This window comes from Notothenia rossii, assembly GCF_949606895.1.
Source record: "Notothenia rossii genome assembly, chromosome: 9".
NCBI classification, from domain to species: Eukaryota; Metazoa; Chordata; class Actinopteri; order Perciformes; family Nototheniidae; genus Notothenia; species Notothenia rossii.
The window spans coordinates 23,547,502-23,570,009 of NC_136907.1; the positions used below are offsets into that span (position 1 = coordinate 23,547,502).

Here is a 22,508-nt window from a genome sequence, read left to right on the forward strand (position 1 = left end):
ATTCCTCGCATCTCCCTCTACATAATGACATTAGAGATGGCACTTGACCTTTTGTACCTCATTAAAAAAAGTTACAGCCTTTGTTTTCTTCCTGACTCAAAGTTCTCCTATTTCTTCAGAGGTAAGAAGGAAACATAAACTTCAGTTTCCAAATAGGCTGACCAATTCATCCAGCATTTTTTAAATCGCAAGATTGCCTCCTACAATATTTGTTAAAGGCGAAATCCATGACCAATTCCCATTTTAAATTGGATATTGTTCTGATATACGTCGAGTTCCTGGCCTTAAAATAACATTCTTACAGACAACATCTTTGTTAACTGCAAAAATCACAACATAAGAAGTGTAATATTGTTTTTAATATTAAATGTGAATAGATAGAATAATGATGTACAAATAATAATGTGTTTAATATTCCAAATGCACTTGATTAATGATATTACAAATGCAATATCAGTCAATATAAATGATGTTTTTTATTAAATTAGCGCTAGATCATAACCAGTTGCACTTACGCACGAGGAACAAATGTTAGTCACATGGGCAAAATACCTTCTGCTAACAGCTACATGCAAGAGGCCTATCACAGTATATTCTCTACTCGAAATGCAGAAACAAAGAAAATAATTTCTTTATTTTCATTTAAATTTAGCTGAAATTATTGATATTGAGATTCAAATATTAGAAGACTACAGCTGGTGTTAGGGGGCCTATGTACTTGGAATAATGAAAAGCATGTGTGAGGAGTGTGTTCCGCTCCAGCAAACCATTGATAGGACACAGTATGAACACCAATATGTCTTTTTCTCTTTGGGAAAACATCTCTCTGTCTACTGTTCCTGAGGGCAGAAAGTGATTTAAGGTTGTGTCTCAGAGCCATATCTCAAAGGATAACCAGAGCAGGTCGACAGCTCAGCGCACCTGTGTTCCATAATGCTTTTTTACTTTATTTGCTGAAGGCACACCTATATGAACCGCTCTGAGAGTACATTTCTGTCTCCTTCGTACACCCGCCTCGGCAGATGTATTTTTCTTTTTGGTGTGCAATCATTTTCATGCACTGTGCCACAGAACCAGAATGACTAGAAAACAAAAGTAATGATTTCACTCTGATTTGGACTAGCCAAACTTACTATGGCTCCTAACATAAATCTCAAAGTATCTTAACGTTTTTCCGGCCCTCACTCACTCACCAACATTTTCTGTGGCTAATATACATGTAAGTGTTGTACTCAGTGCGGGATTTGATAACTGTTGCAACCCTCAATATGATTTCCACTTACATGTGTTTGTATGCTAACTATGAGTGACTCTGCATATGCGTCCGTGTGTGTGTGTGTCTGTGTGTATGAGCTCCTCCATGTCCTCTTAAGTGCTCCTGAATGTCACATCCTATCTGCAGCCTGTCCCGAGGCACAAATGGACACTCCATCCACTTGTCAGGTGATTAATCTCCGCTCCCCTCTCTCCCTCATCTCCTCTCCATCTCGTATTCACTCTGTACACGAGGCTTCAGCCACTCAGTTAGCACACACACACTTATCCCTCTCCCAGTCTCCGCCCAGTGATGATCAATGAGGAAGACGGATGTATTATTCAGCACATTAATTTAGAGGCGGAGGCTTTTATTGTATTAAAGCTTTTGCAGTCAGTGTTCCTCTGAAAGATGAAGACACGGTATGAGCAAAAAGAGGGGAAAAGTACAAGGGAAGTTAACAGAAAGTGGACCAGAGAGGAAATCTAGGCTGATTGTGGGAGGTGGTTGGAGCAGAAACACCTCTAGTGGCTCTGAGATGTTCAGGGAAGCTGTGTTAAAGTGCTAATGGGATTCTAGAGGCAGAACACGTCACGACCGATGCTTTAGCACGACCGCTGGGCTCCCACACTACTGAATGCTGATTAGTGATGGCAGGGCTGAGGATGGCATGCCAATAAATATTAACAATAAAGCAGACACGCAAATGGAAGAGCCGTCCAGCATTATGGCAAACTGGTCACGTCTGCTTATCACTGGATCTGCAATCTCGCCTCACCTCTTTTCCTCCATAAAGGCGAGACATTGGATTGTAAAGTGGCGGGGTTATTTCTGTCAAGGGCCGAGGCCGGGCATTAGCCGTGTCCTCTCCCTGGCACTTCTGATGAGCAGACAGAAGAAATCCTCCATTTTCTTGCAGCGCTGCACTCAAACATTTAACCATTCAGCCAGGACTTGGAGAGGCAAAGTGCGTTTAATGAGACTTGCCTTGCCTTCTCCATCTTGTAACTCCCAATTGAGGGGACAATGAAATTTCATTGGCCCGTACTGTGTAATCCCCGGCTCCCTTAATGTAATTGGAAATCAAAGAGTCCCCTTTAAACTGTCCCTTTATTACTCAAAGCAGCTGGATGGAGGTTTTTTGTATCGGTTATTGGTCTCCAACAGGCTTAAGATGTGGGCCATTTATTGTGGGAAACCAATAAAGTTTCTTTATGATGGAGCCAGGTAGTCTTACATGTGTATGGGTGCGTTTAGCCCTGAGTTTGATCAGCATTGTAACACTTGTATGCTCCAGGCCGGTTACTATTATTGCGGGATTAATTGGTGCTCGATGGTCAAATCCCATGGGTTATTGTCTGCATCGGGTATAAATTGAGTTTGGTCCCTTAGCATACCGTAAGATCTTAAACTCCCATAGGGTGCCAGCAGGTCATGCTAGCTTGTAAGGAAGGAGGCTAAGTAATGTTCTTTAGATTTTTGTAAAAATATGACCCATTTTTCGTATGCAGTATATTTGGCTAAATATAGCTTGGCTTCTAAAATGTTGTATTTAAATATGTCTGCACACTGGGGTTCCTAAACAATCTTGCATGAACTGGGTATGAACCTGGTATGAACGGAAAGCTGAGGCATGTGATGATTTTCGCTCCCGTAGTACACACTTTATTATTGTGAGGAAATGCTTCAAAACTTGACCTTGCTGTTTTAAAGTGAGCTGGTTTGATCTAGGGCAATCTCCTACATATTTTAAACAAAAAAATGACTGACTTAAGGCATTCAGATGTATGGTGTTCAGCAATATATTGACAATACATAGTTGTCTCTTCACCATCAATTGATGCAAACTGCAAATTCTTGTCGAAATCTCCAAATGTCAAACGTGTTGGATAAATAATATTTGTGATCAAACGTTGTTACATTTTGCACCATGTTTTGTAGCAAATGATCACCCCCAAAATCGCTGAAACGTCTAATACTCGGACATTATGGAGCATTAGAAATTGAGTGGCCATTATATACTTTTATATATACTTCCCTTTTAACATTTTAATTGGTGCCTTACCAAAGAAAAAGTTTTGTATTTGACAAACTTTTTCTATCTTTTATCAACAAAAACATATTTATTTACTCAACAATTCTCCACCCTTTCTTTCTAAACCCCGCCCCCCCGGCTCTCCCCTCCCGCTGCTGGAGCGCCTCACCAGTTATTAACACACAATTACAATCTATTTAGGAGGCATCACTGTAAGGACCAGTGATGTTCCAGCTAATTTCTACCAAATGAACTTACACACACACACACACACACACACACACACACACACACACACACACACACACACACACACACACACACACACACAGTGTTGGGAGTTGATTAATTAGGACGCAATTGATTGAAATGTTGGGTGTTTTCTGTAAAAATAGCTGTGCAGCGCTCCGATAGCCTTTGCTGGTCTCTCGGGCTGTTTTTAAATGGCACACGGAAAATGTCATGTGTATACATCTATTAGTGCTCGCAGATAATTAAGTGAGTGAAAAATGAGGGAAAACTTATGAAGCAGCTGAATTTACAGCGTTTGTGTGGAAATATTTAGATTTACGACCATTTACAGCAATGAAATTAGCATTTTTAGCCCAAGCAATCATGCATTTTTATGCCAATCGTCAATGTCGGACTCAATTCAGCTCACTATAACATCGTAACGTGTGTTTTATTGTTTAGTGAGTGAACCTTTATATACCTGAACATGGCTGCCCTCCCCCTCTGAGGCTTCACTCCCCTATACGAGACATGATGCACCTTTAATGTGTCGCGGCAAATTGAGAACAGCAGGGTGGGAGGTAGACTGCACACTGGGAGCCCACAAGGCACGCCAAGATCAAGCACCAGAGAGAAAGGAGACATTCCCCTGCATACATGAATATCATTCCAGCGAGGGAGGAAGAAGAACAAAGCCCACTGAAGTTAATGACTTTCTGTATCTTCAAGAGAGCGCTGCTTCTCTTCTGCCCTTTTGCAGTCCCCAGGTTCGAAAGAAGAAAAACAAGTAGCTGTGGCAGGAGATAAGAACTCTTATTGGCAGCATGTTTTTCCTATCGTTATGTCCTGGTTATGGTATATTAAAGCCCCTTTATTTTCATATTAACAATGGCTTAAGGCCACATGTCAATTTTTTACATTCAGCGCTTCTATTGATGTTTTTGAATGAAGCTAAAGATTTATGTTTTATATTAAAGGTGCATTCCTTTCTGAGAGAAGATACATTTTTATGTTTTAAAAAAAAGGTTTTAAAAAGACCCAACACCGACAAATATAGGTTGTCGCACAATATTTTGGTAATTAAAACCATTTTGGAAGTGATGACATCAATCTTTTTAGTCAATCTCTCTAATAATTTACTACTATTCAACGCTCGGGATTTAGTGGACATGTTTGGATCACACACGTCGAAAACAATCCCACGCAGATAACTGGAATCCAATTAGTTACCTATGTGCAGCTATGGAGAAAATACTGCTTTAGACACACTGAAAAGACATTTATTATTCCAATGAAAATGTAATGGATGAAGCTTGTATTTGTTCAGTACATTCCAATAAATAATAAAGTAGGGGAGTGGATCGCTCACAAGGATCAAGCCTGAAAATTACCACCAAAAATCTGCAGTTTTTAAGCTTATAAGGAGCCAAATAGTCTAGTTATTTGTTAACCACATGGTAAAATACTGTATTTGTTCCTTGTCATTTTGGCTGCAGAAAACGAAGAAAAAAAAATAGATCTCCCAATCTCTGTAGGGTTCATCCTGTGGGGACCATGAGTATCCGTACTGCTGTCGCTGGCCCATACTGAAGCTTCCATTAGTTGATATCCCATTTGCATCTCACAGGAAAAATGACCAGACGCTGTACTGCGCCTGAGAAATGATCACTGTTCTGAATAATGACGACATTTGTCACATTAAATCAAATTGAACTTCTAATCTTTCTCTAAATGATGTGCAGTAAAACCACTCTCCTCAAGGAGTTTGTTCTCATTCTGAACATGTTCCCCCTTTGCTTAATTTCCACGCTCAAGGTGCCCTTGTGCACGGCACTTCGGCAACAGCAGTTCCCACAGAGCTAAATGTGTGTTAAAGCGTGTTGTGTATGTTTGCGGGAAGAAAAACAAACCTGGACAAATATGGGGTCAAGAGAGCAATCATCATCATTGCCACTAACATTATGGCACTTCAATATTTCTCTGCTTTTCTGCCAAACACTCGGAACAAGCTAATTAAATCTTCTGTCAGGCATGGAAATCACTGCTTTCATCCTTCTTCCTTTCACGTCAGTCACATCAGGGCCATGCATAATCATACGTGTTTTAGGGGCTGTCATTTCCTGTGCATGTTAAACATTTCTCTCCATTCGGCACTGATGCTAATCACTAATGCGGGCGGCGCTGTTTTTTCTGACTGTCGCACATGTCCAGGACACACATGTTTTAAAACGTGTCAACGTTGGTTTTGTGTGGCAGATTTATTGAAGTTTGTATGAGATGTTATGCACGGAAAAAGTGCACCGCGCAGACACACAGGTTGTAGGAAACACTGATACACACATTTCCCCGTGGTTATCATGCTGTAGGGATCTGAACTTAGCTACTCAAGGAATGTACATTTTCCCAGGGGTCTGTTTGTAGGAACAGAGCAGGGGGACAAAAAAAAACCACTGAGGGGACATTGTGTGTGTGTGTGTGTGTGTGTGTGTGTGTGTGTGTGTGTGTGTGTGTGTGTGTGTGTGTGTGTGTGTGTGTGTGTGTGTGTGTGTGTGTGTGTGTGTGTGTGTGTGTGTGTGTGTGTGTGTGTGTGTGTGTGTGTGTGTGTGTGTGTGTGTGTGTGTGTGTGTGTGTGTGTGTGTGTGTGTGTGTGTGTGTGTGTGTGTGTGTGTGTGTGTGTGTGTGTGTGTGTGTGTGTGTGTGTGTGTGTGTGTGTGTGTGTGTGTGTGTGTGTGTGTGTGGCCGTGGCCTCTGTTTTGCTCCTGTTGCGCACAGCGTGTTTGTGATTAAGCCAAGATGTAATGAATAGGGATAGTTCCCTGTTGGTTGGCAATGGAGGGCTTTTTTCCAGCTGAGAGCCATTAACCTGTGTGTTGGATTGACTGAGAGATTGCACAATGTGACCCGAACAAAACTGACTTTTGGCTTCCTACAGTGTTTTCATATTTAGCAGTGACTCATAACTATTTGACAGGTTAAACATGTAGGCATTTATTTGCAGGGATGAGGAGTAACTAAGTACATTTACTCAAGTACAATTTCCTGCTTCTTTGTGCTTACTCTTAGTTAGTTTAGTTTACTTTGAAGATTCATATCAATTAGATTTATTTGTTAAGGGTGACAAGACAGGCAGACACACACAAACAAAAACCCATAGTAGAGAAAGCTCATAAAAAGAGACAAATGTTCAAATGAACCAAAAATCAAAGCATTGAGAAGAGTCCGTTTGATGAACAGGTGATATTAAACATGTTTAATGAAACTCTATCTTATTCATTTATTTTTTATTTAAAAGTGTTTCAAGTGATACATTTATTTCCGAGTTTTAAGTCTTTATGCAACATATTAAAACGTTATTATGAGCATTTGGGACAGAAGTCTTGAGAATCATCTTTAAAAGTGAAAAACAAGTTAACAGAGTACTCACCACAATTACTCTTCATTACTCCTTCATTCACTACTTTGTGTCATTCAAAGTGTTGTTGTGTCTGCTTTCTGTGAAAAATGACAGCGTTTTGTGTTTGTGTTCCTCAGACCAGTGCGGTGCTGTGTTCAGGAGGCTGCGCCCTGCTGGCCGTCAGCTCCCTGTTGGCCATCATCACCATGTTCCTGCCCAGCGGAGGATGTGAGCGGAGGATCTGCACCCTGGCCGGATACATGCAGATGGCTTCAGGTTGGTGCAGATGTGAACACACACATAGTTACATGTCCAAAATACATGATTTTCAACGACTGCCGTGGCAAACAGTGTGCAGTGAGAGACCGTCAAGTGTGTTGTGAGAAATTGTCCAATTTCACTTGATCGATCCAAAGGAATATCATTTAGTTGCTGCAAATAAAATCCAAGTGTCATGGTCCCAAGCTAGCTCAAGCATCATCTCTAAAGGAAACCCCTGTCACTTCACAACAAGAAAACCGACTATTTTTCTTGCCAGCATAAACAAATTGAGAAACCGGGTAACTTTAATGATATAAACACCAAATTGAGAGACTTTTATAATTATTAAATTTAATTATTAATTATAATCAGGGGTTTCACATAACTGGTACGCATGCTTGTGTCACTGCGCGCCTTTGTGTACCTGATAGGTCATCAAAAAAACACACATATTTCGTCTACACGTGTTTCTTGTCAACACACAGAGTTGGAAGAAGTACTCAGATCTTGTGTAGAAATAATCTGTTACAATAAAAGTCCTGCATTAAAAATGTTACTCAAGTAAAAGTAGTAAAGTATTATCATAAAAATATAGTTAAAGTACCAAAAGTAAAAGTAGTCATTTTGCAGATTGGTCCATTTCAGAATAATATATATGATATGTTTTATAATTATTGATCATTAAAGTGTTATAAAATTAGTTTGAATGACTTTGTATACTGCACTGCAGGGTAGCTTGTAGGGCTGCACGATATTGAAAAAAACTGACTCTGCGATATTGTTTTCCCCTGCGATGTATATATTGCGTTTTTTTTAACTATATGTAACCGGATGAAGGATTTTAGTCACGGACGTCTGGATCTTGACTAGTTGACTTAAGTCATGATCTAACATGTCATGATAATGCATGTTGCTTACCCTCAAATAAGGGGGTTGATCTGTGAATGAAGAAGAGAAGAACCTTTTTGTATTCAAAATAGTTCCAGATGGCAGATGTTGCTTTTCTCCTCCTGTGCCTCGTTCATTTTTTACCGGTGTTTTGATGGTCTGCAACTAGCGGGGCGGGGCCTGCTGTGATCTGATCAAGAATGATTGTTATTGGTGGTTTGCTGTGCATGCAGAGCCTGCATGTCACTCACTCAAGTACCCCTGACATGAGAGCCGCGCAAGTTTTCCTTTTGTAGCAAGCAGCAAAATAATTGTAACATGACGTGTTTGAGTTAATGTACCTACTTAATATCGCACGTCCTAAAAAAAAAAATGAAAAAAATCATTATTATACAAAATTAACAAAATTGCACGTCCCTGCAATGTTAATATCGCGCCATGACACGATATATCGTTCAGCCCTAGTAGCTTGTGAATTTACTCCGGGTGTAACTAAAGTCTGATTTAAGACTTGAATATATTTCACATCATTCATCCAAATTTGTAAAGTAACTAAAGGTATTAAATAAATGTAGTAGAGTAAGAGTACACCATTTACCTCTGAACTGTAGTGCAGTAGAAGTACAAAGTAGCGTAAAATAGAAATACTCAAATCTGAAATCAGATATGACTCCCTCAAGTCATGTGATCATTTCTTAGTATTTGATCCTTCAACTTGGCCTCAGGAAATGCAAGGACTTCACAGTTTTGGCAACAAGTTTTGGAGGCTTAAACAGGGACAGAGGGGTTGCATCTGCAGCATCTTCATCATCTACCATGCAAGAAATAGAGGACAGTGAAGGAGACACTGAGGAGGACAGTGAGGTAGGCTGCAGTTATTAACAACACGCTTCGTGTGAGGTGAGTACCAAACGCTGTCTCCTGGTGCTCATCTGAGTAACTCACTAAGAAAGTTATGTGCACCCCTGCTTATACTTATATTATATATGCTGTTAAAGGCTACAATGTGTCATTTTGGAACTTTTTGTGTTGTTAATGTGCCGCAGGATATTTTTCATGTAAAAAATGTAGTGTCTGTGACTGAAAAAAGGTTGAAAAACACTGCATTAACCAACTTAGCTTTAGGTCCTGCTTCTGTGTATAAAATGTATTCGAGTATGTTGTACTCTCAAGTCCTTCACTATCCAATCTTTCACCCCTGCATAAGCACTGATAGCGCTGGCCATTACCAGAATTATATCAAAAAGCTGACTCTGTTGCCCATCAGTCAAAAAAGAAAAGAAAAACCCCAATGGAAAGAACTCGAGGACAGCTGCTGCTAGGCAACCAGACTCTGCATAGCACTTGAAGGGGTGAAAGCGAAGGGAAGGAGGGGAAGGATTTAAAGCCTGCTGTAAAAAACACAATTAGGCCTCCTTAACACAGGTCATTGGGTCAGGGTTACATGTGGCTTATCAGGCCGACACTTCCACTCAAACAGAGGAGCAGTCTCGTAAACAAAGCGCCGTCTTGTCAGCGCTTGGGCTTAAAAAAAAACCTGTAATACGGCACGGCTCATGTCTCGTCTCAGCACCAACCTTCAAATTCACATTGTGCAGCAGACCATTTTAATAGCGGTTGGTACAAGCTATTTTTTTTCATGCCATTCAACCTGTTTGAATTATTGCTCGGTGATATGGAGTATATCAAGTATTACGATATTACCAAATACCCTCGTATTGATCTAGGTAGGACAATGTTGTAGGTTTGATCATTGGTGCTTCCACAGAATATTTACACCATGATATATTGATCATTAATGCAGAAGTAATGACCTAATGGGGAAAAAACGAAAAATTCATATTGGAAATTACATCACTTCACTGTAACGCACCCTTTTAAAATCGACACGATATTATTGTGTTTCCCAAATGTAGGACCATGTATAGTTTTGTGTCACATTATCGATTAAATATTGATATATTGTCCAGCCTGAGTTTTTATTAATCCAATTTATTCTTCTGTTCAACTTTAATTGTAATTTCTTTCCTCCTCGTGCATTTGTTTAGCTTCAGCAGCATCCATCCTTGAGAATATTGAGTAGCTAATTTAAATCCGTGCCTGTAGCATTTAATTAAGCGTATTTAGAGGCTGAATTAATTGGGTGAGTTAAATCTTTACTGAAAAAAACAGAAACTTTAGCCGGGCGCGTTTAATGGCATGTTTTAGGGGCTTGTTGGTTACAGCCGGACTCTGATACTTTTCTATCGGACTCCAGATTCAGATCAATGTTTCTTTGGGAAGGATGATAAGACCTCTTCCCCTAAAGCAAGAGACTTTTGTAGATGTTTGTGTGTGTTATCCCGTTCTGTGTGTTTTTCACAGCGACAGACTTTGCAAAGTAACAATGCGAAGCGACGAGCCTTTGTTTGGTTTCCAGGTCGACTCGTGTCTAGATAGAAAGAGGTTTCACACACAGCCCACAAAGCCCCGAGGAGGGCACATCACAAGAGTGTTTATTTTCCCAGCTCTGCAAGTGTGTGCGTTTGTGAGTGCGTGTTGAGTGCTACCAAAGACTGCTGATAAACTGAAACAAGTAGATTAAGAAGAATGGTTTTCTTTATACCCTCAGTGTTGTATTTGAAGGTGTGTGTATGTGTGTGGTTTCTAGCAGCCTGGAAGAAATGAACTGCTGATGAGATGCTTGTCAACTTCTTCTTTGCAGATTCAAGCCGGTTTTGATCCCCATGTTTTATTTTCTTTACAGTATCTGACAGGCAAACAGAAGTCAGTGTGTGTGATGGTTTGTTGACAACTGAAAGTTATTATGAGGACAAAACTAAAAAGAGAAATCCTACAAAGTGAGGACATTTTGCTGATCATAACTGCTTTCAGAGTTCGGGATATGTTTCAAAAATGTTTAACGGAAGTATGCTTGGACCCGGAATGCCCAGTCTTATTTGCTATAAAGTGGACACGCACTTGACAGCTTGTAGAATTAAAGAAAGTGAAAAATATTGTTGGATTTAAATGCAAATCACAGAATCATCACAGAAAATACTAATAGGTCAAATATATGTTTTCATATTTTTGTATGTTGTGAGTGTGCCTGACCTTGGTCAAAGTCAGTCAGCTGAAGGTCTATGTGATGACTTTCCACCACAGCAGGAACTTAAGTCTGTTGCACTTGAAATGACTATAAACAAAAAAAGGTGGCTTAAAATGATTTAACACATGGAATTTTACCTTGAGTAAACTTAATCTAAGAATATAATTATGTATTTTACAAAAGTCCTTCCTCAATGGGTCTGTACCTGTCGTCGTTCCATGTTTCTACAAGAATTGTGAAGGGCTTAATTAGATTTAAAAGTTTAGATTCTAAAATGAAAAAGTCCCAGAAGAGCTTCAACTCTAGCTAGTTAATGTCCTCACCAGCACAGTAATGCAGTTCTGTGTGTGAAAAGTTTGTGTGTGTGTGTGTGTGTAGTATGTGTGTTACAAATAGACCCTATACAAACCCGACTGTCATTTATCCTTTTTGGATGATCACTTTTAGCCTTTAATTAGCTCAAGAAGTGATCGATGTCATTATCTGCAAAAATAGAGCAGGATTTGTAATAACATTTTCCTTATATCTGCAGACCCTGCACCTATATATGTAGGCATTATTCCCAGAATGCACTCTTAACCAAGCTGCTAAACAGCATTCCTTATATGTTGAATATTTTTCCTCTAAACTCATCACTCCCAGTCCCTTCTATCAAAACAGATACTTGTTTTCATTTAACAGCATCTGCTACATGTGCTGCATCACTGCTATTACACAGCAGGAACGTATCGTAGGAGGCACACCCCGGGAGTGTTTCTCTTAGAAATAGAAGCACATGACCCTACATATCAACAATTTTGTCATGTCTTGCGGCACACACTTGCACTCAGAAAGCCGAGGGCTGGTTTGAACTAAGAATACCCTTTTTTTTTAGGTAAAACTGCCCCGCTCTTTCCCGGTCCCGTGGGCGAGGTCCAGAATTAGATGTGAACTTGCTAACCCACAACCGGGTCAGCTCAGCGCTCCATCCAGCGGTTCAGCTGCTGCGCCGCCGAGCACAGCCGCCATTAATGTTTTATGTTTAGAGAGGGAAGTAGAACATTTCTGTGTACTGAGGCGGGGAGCTTTTTCTCCTGTCATGCATATTTCATGGGCCTCTTCTTCTTAGCGGTCAGGATCCATTGGATTGGACGGCTCTTTGGTTGGGCACTGTGTGTGGTAAACAAATTTTCTGAAGTCACACACCCTAATGGGTAGAGAAATTCCACGCAGGACTGTTAATGTGCTTTGATGACACACTGAGAATTAATTTTTCTATTTCCAGGTAGCTAACCTTCTAGGCTTAGTGGCTCAGTCAGTAGGGGCTTGGACTGTGAGCTGTAGGGTCGCCGGTTCAAGTCCCCGACCAGACCTAACATATGGAGTGTGGACTGGTACTTGGAGAGGTCCCAATTCACCTCTTGGGCCCTGCCGTGGTGCCTTTGAACAAGGTACCGGAGACCCCCCCACTCCCAATGCTCCCCGGGCGCTGTACAATAGCTGCCCACTGCTCCTAGTACTAGACTCCTGGTACTAGGATGGGTTAAAAGCAGAGAACAAATTTCACTGTGTGCTGTGTGCTCTCCATTAAAGAGGGTTTCATCCCTCCCAATATATATAAATAGTAGCACGTTTTTGAGGAACAGGGACCTTCTGCCTCATCGATCTCCCCAGTTTTTTTCATTTATTTTGAATTCTCAGAAGCAGCACGTTGGGGCTTTGTCGTGGTACAACGCTCAGGCACATTCTTGCAGCATAGTTATCTGTTCAGGGCTGAAGACATGTCACACTCGGCTGAGTGTACATCACTCGCTGCACATACAGGCTTAATCTCAGCTGTTTTTCCTGCAGGGTAAAGCTAAATTAACACAAGAAGATAATTAACATCATGTGCTTACATTAAAAAGTGCTGCAATGATTGCATGTTGTTTTTTCTTTCTGTTGATGTGACGGAGTAAGAAATATTTCAGTAAGAAAAAATGCTTTTGTTTGAAAATGGCTCTTTGGGAGTTACTTGGGTTGAGGACCTGAAAGGGATTCGCCTGAAGCTATGTTTTTCTGCCCTTGAAATAAACCTGAGTGTTTTTTTCTTACCTGTTCAGTCGGATGTTTTCTCGTAGCTTGTGGTATTTCATTCCTACGTGGAAGGATAAGAGGAGAGAAATAGCACAAAAGCCGAACCACAAGTGAAACCCGGCTTTACTTTGAGTGTCGATTTTGCCGCTGTTCTTAGGTGACATTTTTTCTTTTTTTAAATCAACATGAACCCTTATTTTCAAGGGGAAAATAATAATTCATGTGTGGATGCATCATAATGTATTTCACAAAAAATCAAATGATGATAAATGACCAAAAATCATGATTTTCAAAAATATGCTTACCCTCTCCTCTACTAATTTATTAAATGTCCTTAAATGTCTCCGGATTTTTGGATCCTCATGTTGACAACCATAGATTACGGGCAGTATTTAGTTTGTCACTGAGTGTGTGGAGAGGCAGGTTAAATGGCAGAAACAACTCAATGATTGTTCTGATATCTGAGCATATTACTTTGTTTCATCCACAGGACTGTAAATCATAACCGTGACACTTTCCCTGCTCTTGGAACTGTATTAACACATTTTGCCTTCTCAACAGAATGAATGAAAACGACTCAGTGGAGGAATATTATCATTTGCTTAGCAAACCAACTTTTGGAGGAAGAAAGCATTCCTAATTTACAGTTAAACTCCATCCAACCCCAGCAGTACCCGGTGAATATTTCCCTTTGAAGCTTCCCCCCTGTGCAACCCTCTGAAAACTGCACCTTATCTGCATCTCCATCAGAGAGAGTCCGTTGATGTTATTTTTCTTTTTTTACCCTGACCCTGGCTGTTTGGTGTTTATTTCCTGTGTGTTCCCTCCACACATCCAGTTCCATTGTGCTGATGCCGAGGAAGCCGGGCCTGCTGTGTCAGCGTTCCCTTGGGCAAAGCTGCTATGCAGATGTCCTCCGAAGCTTGGTGATGAAAATAGGAAGTTGCTTTGATCAAAGCACCTGCTGAGTTATTTCAGTGCTGCTGTTGTCGCCCGAGCCCATATGCTTCCTGTGCCAGCTGTCAATCACCTCTCCGATACAGATGAATACATTTTCCATATCAGGCTGGATAACAGCGCCAGACTCTATTAGCAGAACGTCTCCCTCCGACAATTAAACTTCACTTAGAGAGTTTTTCTTTCATCAAGCGTGAGGAAGCATGATTGGAACATCACTCATGTCACCATAAGTATTCTGAGGCTTTCACGTAGAGAAACTCTTGTTAGAGAGCAAACATCACTGAGGCTTTGTTTGGTTATGTTGGCCATCTTTGAACTCCTTCCAGTTCTCCACATTTCTGCGCAATGGCAGCAACCTCAGGTCGAGCATGCACTTGGTCTGAGGATTCCTCGCCAGATGATGTTTTGGAGTCTTTCAATTCTGGTCAGAAGTCTTCTACTCCGCCCTCCAGGCTGCTTTCCACTCATTTAATATGCTGTGTGTTTGAGTATGTGTGCAGTCAATCCATTCTCCTTCACCCAACCTGTCACTCTTCTATCTTCCATCCAATTCTTTTCTTTCATCCTCTTCTCTTAGCTCCTCTCCTCCCGCGGAGAATATTCTCTATAAGCACATCTTTAGCACAATCAGAAGGCCCAAACTTCTTGTTGCTCGTTTTCTGTTGATTGCTGATATTTCATTCTGTTTCATCATGAGGCGAGGCCGTCTTGAGGCTCTTGCGTGCTTCAAAAAGTATATTTTTGCAGGGAGAACATGTTCACCATCGAATCTCACAGATCTAAAGGGGATGAAAGTCGATTTACTGTAGCTCTTACACAAGCTGTTTTGTGTGTCTGCCTTTGTTTGTGTGTGCTGTTTATGTGACCCAGTTTAGCTGACACTATAACCCGCTCACCTGTGACTCACAGTACGCTGACAATAGACATTAATCATAGATGCGCGTCTAGTCAGTCACAGTGTTTTAGTCGCAAGTGTATGTGTCACTTTCTGTTCAATCTGATCTGCATTTTCCCCTCGCTGTTGACAGTAATGTGATTGGTCACATCTCACCATCTGCACCCCCCCCTCCCACAAACACACACACACAGCTTTTCCTTGGGTTTGTGCTCTAGCTTAACAAATCTCATTAGTTAAACAGGGCAGTAGATTTACACAGAAATCATTAATATTTACTGGAGAAACACTCCACGGCCACTTCATCTGCAAAGTCGACAAAGCGCTTTACAAACATGTTTGATTCATTCCGTAATATGTTTGGCTGCTGTATTACAGCATTTCTCAACATTGCAAATGGATAAACTAGGCCTAATGTGTACTTATGAATCAAAAGCCTGTGTGTGTTTGCGTATGCTAAACTCATTCATTGGTCAAATCTGATGTCGACCATAATTATAAGCATGACTGAACTCGAATTTGTTCGCTCACCCTCCCCCAAAAAAACACAGTAATTGGTCTACTAGTGAATTAGGGTCGGACTATAATTAAGACTGAACTTCCATCCTGTCCAGATCATCTATTTTCTTCTCATTCACTGGAGAGCTCTCTAATAGACTTTGGGTGGAAGCGGCAGAGTGAGAGCAACAGTTTTTTTAATCTATCTTTAATGTTGCCTTTTGAAAGGGCGCCTGTGCTTTGATATTTTCCTCCTCATCAAATGTGAGGGGCAAGAAAACCAGTATTAAAAAAAAAAAAAAAAAAACCCTGCTCTGATATTACTGCCCTTTACAATATTAATGAACCTTCATTATCTTCTGTATATGCTCGATACCCTCTTGATTATCTTTACACACACTGAAACTGTCCTAGCATGATGCTATGCCTTCCTGAGGTGTGTCACGGTAGCAGGCAACAAATGACATGCTGACAGAGGAGAAGAGAAAGATGAACGGAGGCAGATTGAAACCTGAGGTGAGGGAATTGCAGCACTTTTTTTTTTTTTTTACTTTTTCATATTTCTTCTGCTGGACCGATTCAGCCTTTTTACTGATGGAAGGAGAACCGTCACAAGGTCCAAAAAACACGTTCTGCTCTTTCTTATTCCTCTCATGTCCCCTTTTCTCTTCCTGCTCCTCCGTCATCCTGCCATGGAAGCCTGCCTGGTGAACACACACACACACACACACACACACACACACACACACACTAAGAAACTAGTGGCTATGCATATTACATGAGTCCTCCACCTCTGAAGGCCTCTTTGCTTTTTTTTTTTTCATTTTCAATTTACAAGCAGAGATGATGATGTGGAAGCCAGCTCCTGCACTTAAGGGCTGTTTTTCTCACTTTACTGCAGAAACCAGAAGCTGCTGCTCATGGGAAAAAAACCTGTGACCTTAAGTCGGTGCAGGTTAAAACATCAATATGTATTTCAGTAATATAATTGTGTAATGAATGTAAACAGTTGAGACTGGGAAATTAGGAAAATCCATTGTCTATTGATGTGTCGGTTTTCTCTGAAATGAGACTGCATTTCCCTATCACTTTCTTTTAATCCCCCCTTTAGGGGTGTGATAATAGAAGGTTTTATTGTGGATAGAATAAAAAACACTCAATAAGTTGACCTTGGTGGTATCAGGAAAAATATCCTCATATGAGAGACCTAAAAAGGCTTTAAAGGGGACCTATCATGCAAAATGCTCTTTTGTATGTCTTTTATACATAAATATGTGTCCCCGGTGCGTCAGGGAACTCACGCAGCGTCAGAAAATAAAACCCTTTCTCTTTTCCTCCGTACCCACATCTTTTAAAAGCGGGGGTACAACGAGCGGATACAGATTTGCTGCCGATATGACGTAATCTTGGATGGTGGACCCACAGAGAGTTGCTATCAGAAACAATGCCTGACGTGTTTTGGACGTAATATGGTATTTTTTTTAGGGATGCACCGAATATTCGACCGCCGAAAATTATCGGCCGAAAATGGTTAAAAAGGCCCTTTCGGTCGAAAGGGAAAAAATATCACCAAATGTCAGAGAACAGGGTTACGTTGGTAAGCTAACGTGTTGTTGTGATGACGTAATCAAAACGTGGCGACAAGCACGGCGCGCGACCATGCTCGCGGCTGGCTCACAGCCAACATGTCTGGCGCTTGGAGATATTTAAAAATATCAGAGAAAGAGGCGCGGATTGCGATTTGTAAAACGTGTTCAGCTGACATTTCTCCAGGGGGTGTAACTGCAAAGACTTTCACCACTTCGGGATTACTCCACCACTTGAAATCAAAAAACCCGGACAAATATGCGGAGTAAGATCAAATCACAAGCAATGACAGCGAGAGACTGTTCAGCGCTGCCTCTCATGTGCTTGATGAGAAGAGGAACAGACTTATGGCTGATAAAGCAGAGAAGCTAATGTTCATTAAAAAGAACCTCCCACTTTTCCTTAATAAGTAGACAAGGCTGGCTTATCATAAGCTTATCTAGTTCTACATGTCTACTCTATACCCACTTTCCTGAACAATTTTCATTGTGAGTTATAATTCACCATCTCAGGTTATCATTAGGGGGAAATGACAGCAGCACAGTGTTCAATATATTGTACTTTCGGTATCTAAATGATACAATGTTGTTTACATTGCTCATGAGGACAGACCACCTTATTTGCAGATTCTTGAAATTGTAATTTAATTTGTAATTGATTGTGGATTTTGTATTCAGTTTTCACTTTATGTATCTTTATACAATGTTTACTACTTTGCTTATGAGGACAGACAGCCTTATTTACAGATTCTTGAAATTGAATTGTAATTTCATTTGTAAATAGTCACATTCATGTGGATTTATCCAGTTTGCACATTTGTATGCATGCACTTATAGGTGCATTTGTTGTTGTTGAAGGCCTGGCTGTTACAGTCTTTATTTACACTATTTTGTTGTAGGCCTACTGGCCTAGATGTTTATGCAGTTTTAAAGCACCTTGGCTTTGTTCTGAATGCACTTTGTTGTAGTTATCCTACAGAGAAAAGAAAATGCACTTGTCTTGGAATTAATGTACTGTATGCATTCAAAAGTGCTGAATAAATGTTTTATGGACCCATAATAGTGATTATTATTTAAGTTAAGTTTTGCCATTATCATGTGTTTTTCCATAATCAGGTAGCTGAACAACATTGGTAAAAAATGTATACATTATATATATATATATATATATATATATTTCTATTAATCATTTTCGGCCTTTCGGCATTCGGTTTTCGGCCAACTGTTTCCTATTTTCGTGTGTAGCGGAACCTTACGATTGGTTACCTTATTTAATACTCTTTTAGATTTTTTTTTTCACCTGTGACTTCACTACTCACTCTGCTATTGCACTCCAACACAATGTATGTGATATGCTAAGGAACGGGACATTCCGGTTGACCAATCACAGCAGAGCCGGCCTCCTAACCAATCAGAGACTGGGCTCTGGTTCAGACAGAGGCTGAAGAGAGGTGCTGCAGCACAGGCAGTATGAGAACAATAAAGACCTTTTGAACATTAAAACATGGAGACATATCGCTGTAGTGAAAGAAAGTACAAATATGAACCTGAAAATGAAAATGAGAATAATTTGTCCTCTTTAATCTTTCTTTGCTCTGCATGTATTCCTTCTTTGCTGTACAGAAGATGTTCCACATGTTAGCGGGTTGTATCAACAGCAAGTTATTTTCTTCCAGAGCCTAAATGGCTTGTGACAAAACAATATCTGAAGTTTACTTAACAAACTTGACACAGCTTTGTGTCTCCACAAATAGTCTGACTGCAACAGAGCTTAAATTGTCAGCTGTAGCAGCAGTAACAAACGTTTCTGCAATAAAGAGTGGGAAGCAGCTGTGAGGTATGATCTCTAGTTTTGTATTTACTAAATCAAAGACAGTTCTGATAGTTGCTGGTTACACTCATGCTAGCAGACTTGCGCAGCTATGGACAAAGTAATACAACTTGAGTGTGTTTGTGTGCATGTGTTACTCCCAGGAATTCCCACTAGTGCATGTTTGATATGAGCAGCAGCCAGGATGACTCATTGTTGTGTCTGGCAGTTGGATTGCAGCTACTTTATTCCTCCATACTTGGCCCTTAGCTGTACACACACAAACACAAACACACACTTGGGTAATTGTGCATGTGTTTATACATGCTTTCCTTTCAGTTTCATTTCTCTTATGTAGTTTTATCCTCTCCCCTCTCACGCAGTGATTGATCCTCTGCTCAGAGGCTTCTCCTGAGTGCGCTGTGATGAGTGAGAGCTGGTGCCGCGTTTGGCGTGTTTTTGTTTGTGCCATCTGTGTTGTTTGGGAATGAGTTTTTTGTAGGCAATATGAAGGCTTGAGAGCACCCGTGCCTGTCTCACACACGCTGTGATTGATTAGGCAATGCTGCTCTGTGCTTTGCTTGTGTTTATGACTTTCTCATTTGCATGGGGTTACCGTGGTTCTGCTAAGTGAATAAAAAGCGCTGTAGATTGTGTTCAGGTGTGTCCATGCATGTAGTATGCAACAACCTATTGTGTATTCCTGTACAAAGGGATTTCAGCTAACATCCAAGCCAACAATCCTAGCTGTATCAATGAGCTTTGTTACTTTGATTACATTGACAATGAGAAAACAAATTGTTTTCTGTCAAATAAATAATTTGAAATTTTGGAAATACAAAGTTAGATGAAAATACCACTCATATCTGCATCAAGCAGCTGGTTAGTTTAGCTTTGCCTGAAGATACAAATAATTCTAACTCTTGGCAAGAAAGTAAATACATGATTTCCCCAAAATATGGAACTATTTCTCAAAATGTATTCTATGTTAATAAACAGAACCTAAAGAAAATACGCTAAAGGGAAAGCAATCATACCTCAAATGCAGCAATTTCTGGTAGTTCTGTGTACACCGCTGATAAAATTGAGACCAAATAAGTTTTGAACCATTTTCCCTGAAGTTGCTGTTGCTTCAAAGATGAAAAGGAAGGATCAGCAGTGATGCAGGACATGTTTGAACTGTCAAGTGTCTGCAACAAAGGCAAAGGGAGAGAGCAGTAGAGGGAATATTTTCCCAGAAGGACATCACTGCTGTACAGAGTCAGCCGGATGAGAGCACATATCAGGGGGATTCAGGGAGGACGTCAAAGAGCAGGTGTTCTGTTTCAGATCAGCAGCAAATACAGGTCAGTTTTATTGTCCTTACAACGGCAAAAGCCACGAAAAAATCAAATTTTATATGAAAAATCATTGTATTACCAAGAATATACTTCATAAACTTTCGGTAATGTCCCACATACTACTACACTATACTATAGTAGAGTTTAAAGCATACTTTGAAACTCAATGCATAGTACTATATGGTACAATTGCTAATGTACTGTATATGGAGTATATTCTTGTTCAAAGAATTTTCATTGAAATTAAAATGTCTTGGATCTCAAACAGTAAATTCCCTGAGGATAGCTATGATTTACTTTTATCACTAAACTATTTTCCACCTACAGTATCAGTTGTGTGTTCAATGCTGTGGTGTATTCTGATGTTGCCATGGCAATAAAAGTACATCCGGTCTAGGTCTATGATCCATCTGATTCATGCCATATTGGAATAATTTATTTATGTATCACATGCACTGAAATTGGAATTACATAGTATCAAAAATACTATATGGAGTAACGATAGCTCAGGCAAGGCACTGAAGTTGCATTTGTATAACTGACTGACATCAAGAGGCATGTTAGAAAAGTAAAGACAATGCAGAAGCGTCTTACACTTGAATTCTCTTGCAGTTTGTTTGTATAGAAGTCTATGACAAAAGGACCCTTGTTCAGACTTGATTAATTGCCTCAGTAAACAGTGTCCTGATTAGTTTATGATCTCATCTTCTACGTTCAAGTGTTCGTCAATGCACCATGATGATCATTTAGCAAATGATGGTGCCATTCAGAAAAGACTTGACTATAAAGCAGCGTATGTTTTAGGGTGTCCACGAATACGACAGGTTGCTACCACAGTTTTATTCCGTTTAGGTGGTGTGTGTGTTTTTTATTTGACATCTTTAACCCCTTTTAACCTGAATTTACACTTCACTCTGTCCTGTCACTTCTGTAAAACAAGATAGCGACAGTCAAAATGCCAAACTCCTGGCTGTAAAACAGTAGTCTACAAACCAATAGGTGACGTAACGGTAACTACGTCCACTTCTTTTATCCAGTCTATGGTGGGCATCAGCTGTTACATTCATGTGTTCACAAGTTGTTTGCTGAATCTGAAAGGAGCTCACAATGCACCATGTGGAGCTGCTGTGGTGTGATGAACACACAGCTGCTTTCACATGCTCAGTATGTGAAAGTTGGACACCTCTGTGCACCGAATCAGACTTCAGGCTATGATATATAACATGAGTGAAAGGTGGCAGGCACCTATGGATTCTTCTATATTTACTGTGTGTGTGTGTGTGTGTGTGTGTGTGTGTGTGTGTGTGTGTGTGTGTGTGTGTGTGTGTGTGTGTGTGTGTGTGTGTGTGTGTGTGTGTGTGTGTGTGTGTGTGTGTGTGTGTGTGTGTGTGTGTGTGTGTGTGTGTGTGTGTGTGTGTGTGTGTGTGTGTGTGTGTGTGTGTGTGTGTGTGTGTGTGTGTGTGTGTGTGTGTGTGTGTGTGTGTGTGTGTGTGTGTGTGTGTGTGTGTGTGTGTGTGTGTGTGTGTGTGTGTGTGTGTGTGTGTGTGTGTGTGTGTGTGTGTGTGAGAATGTGCTTCTTTTGAATGCATCAGTTTCTAAAATACGACTCCGTCTTTGTGGTGCCCACAGGTGCATGCTTCCCCCTTTGATCCACATACCTAGTCTTCACCCACCTGGGCCCCACACACAGTTGGCATGTTGCCTCCTTAAATCAAACACTCGGACTTTCACTGCCCTCTTGCTCACAAAAAAAGGCAGGCAGACATAAAGTATAGGTGAGCTCACACACATCCACATGCGATGTTTGCTCTCTGTCTGGATTATATATCACACACACATGCACACATACTTGTTGAAGATGTGTATCTCTGCGGAGGAAGAGGATATGATATGTGCGTTCTTCCTCTCTGAGCTGACCACACACACACACACACACATACACACACACACACACACACACACACACACACACACACACACACACACACACACACACACACACTCTATTGATTTAATCGATCATTTTCGTTATGAAATCTGTCCTTGTGTTTTCAGCAGGTGATCCACTTGTCACATGCAATGGATCGGCAGCTCTAGGTGTGTGTTACTGTAGGTGTGTGTGAAGATGTTTTATGAAACTGACATGTGGCCAGCAGTATGGATTAAGAAGCAGATCATGAATTATAGCTACTGTATTAAGAATATTAAAGCA

General features: G+C 40.5%; 1 protein-coding gene across 2 annotated transcripts in view; it reads left to right on the forward strand.

Annotated features, from left to right (window-relative positions):
- lhfpl7 (LHFPL tetraspan subfamily member 7) overlaps positions 1 to 22,508 on the forward strand; it is a 116,166-nt gene that overhangs the window by 19,042 nt on the left and 74,616 nt on the right. For both annotated transcript variants that reach the window (XM_079651616.1, XM_079651615.1), the window contains one exon: positions 7,053 to 7,191. In XM_079651616.1, the coding sequence (XP_079507742.1) occupies positions 7,053 to 7,191 (139 nt within the window). The remainder of the gene's footprint in view (positions 1 to 7,052; positions 7,192 to 22,508) is intronic.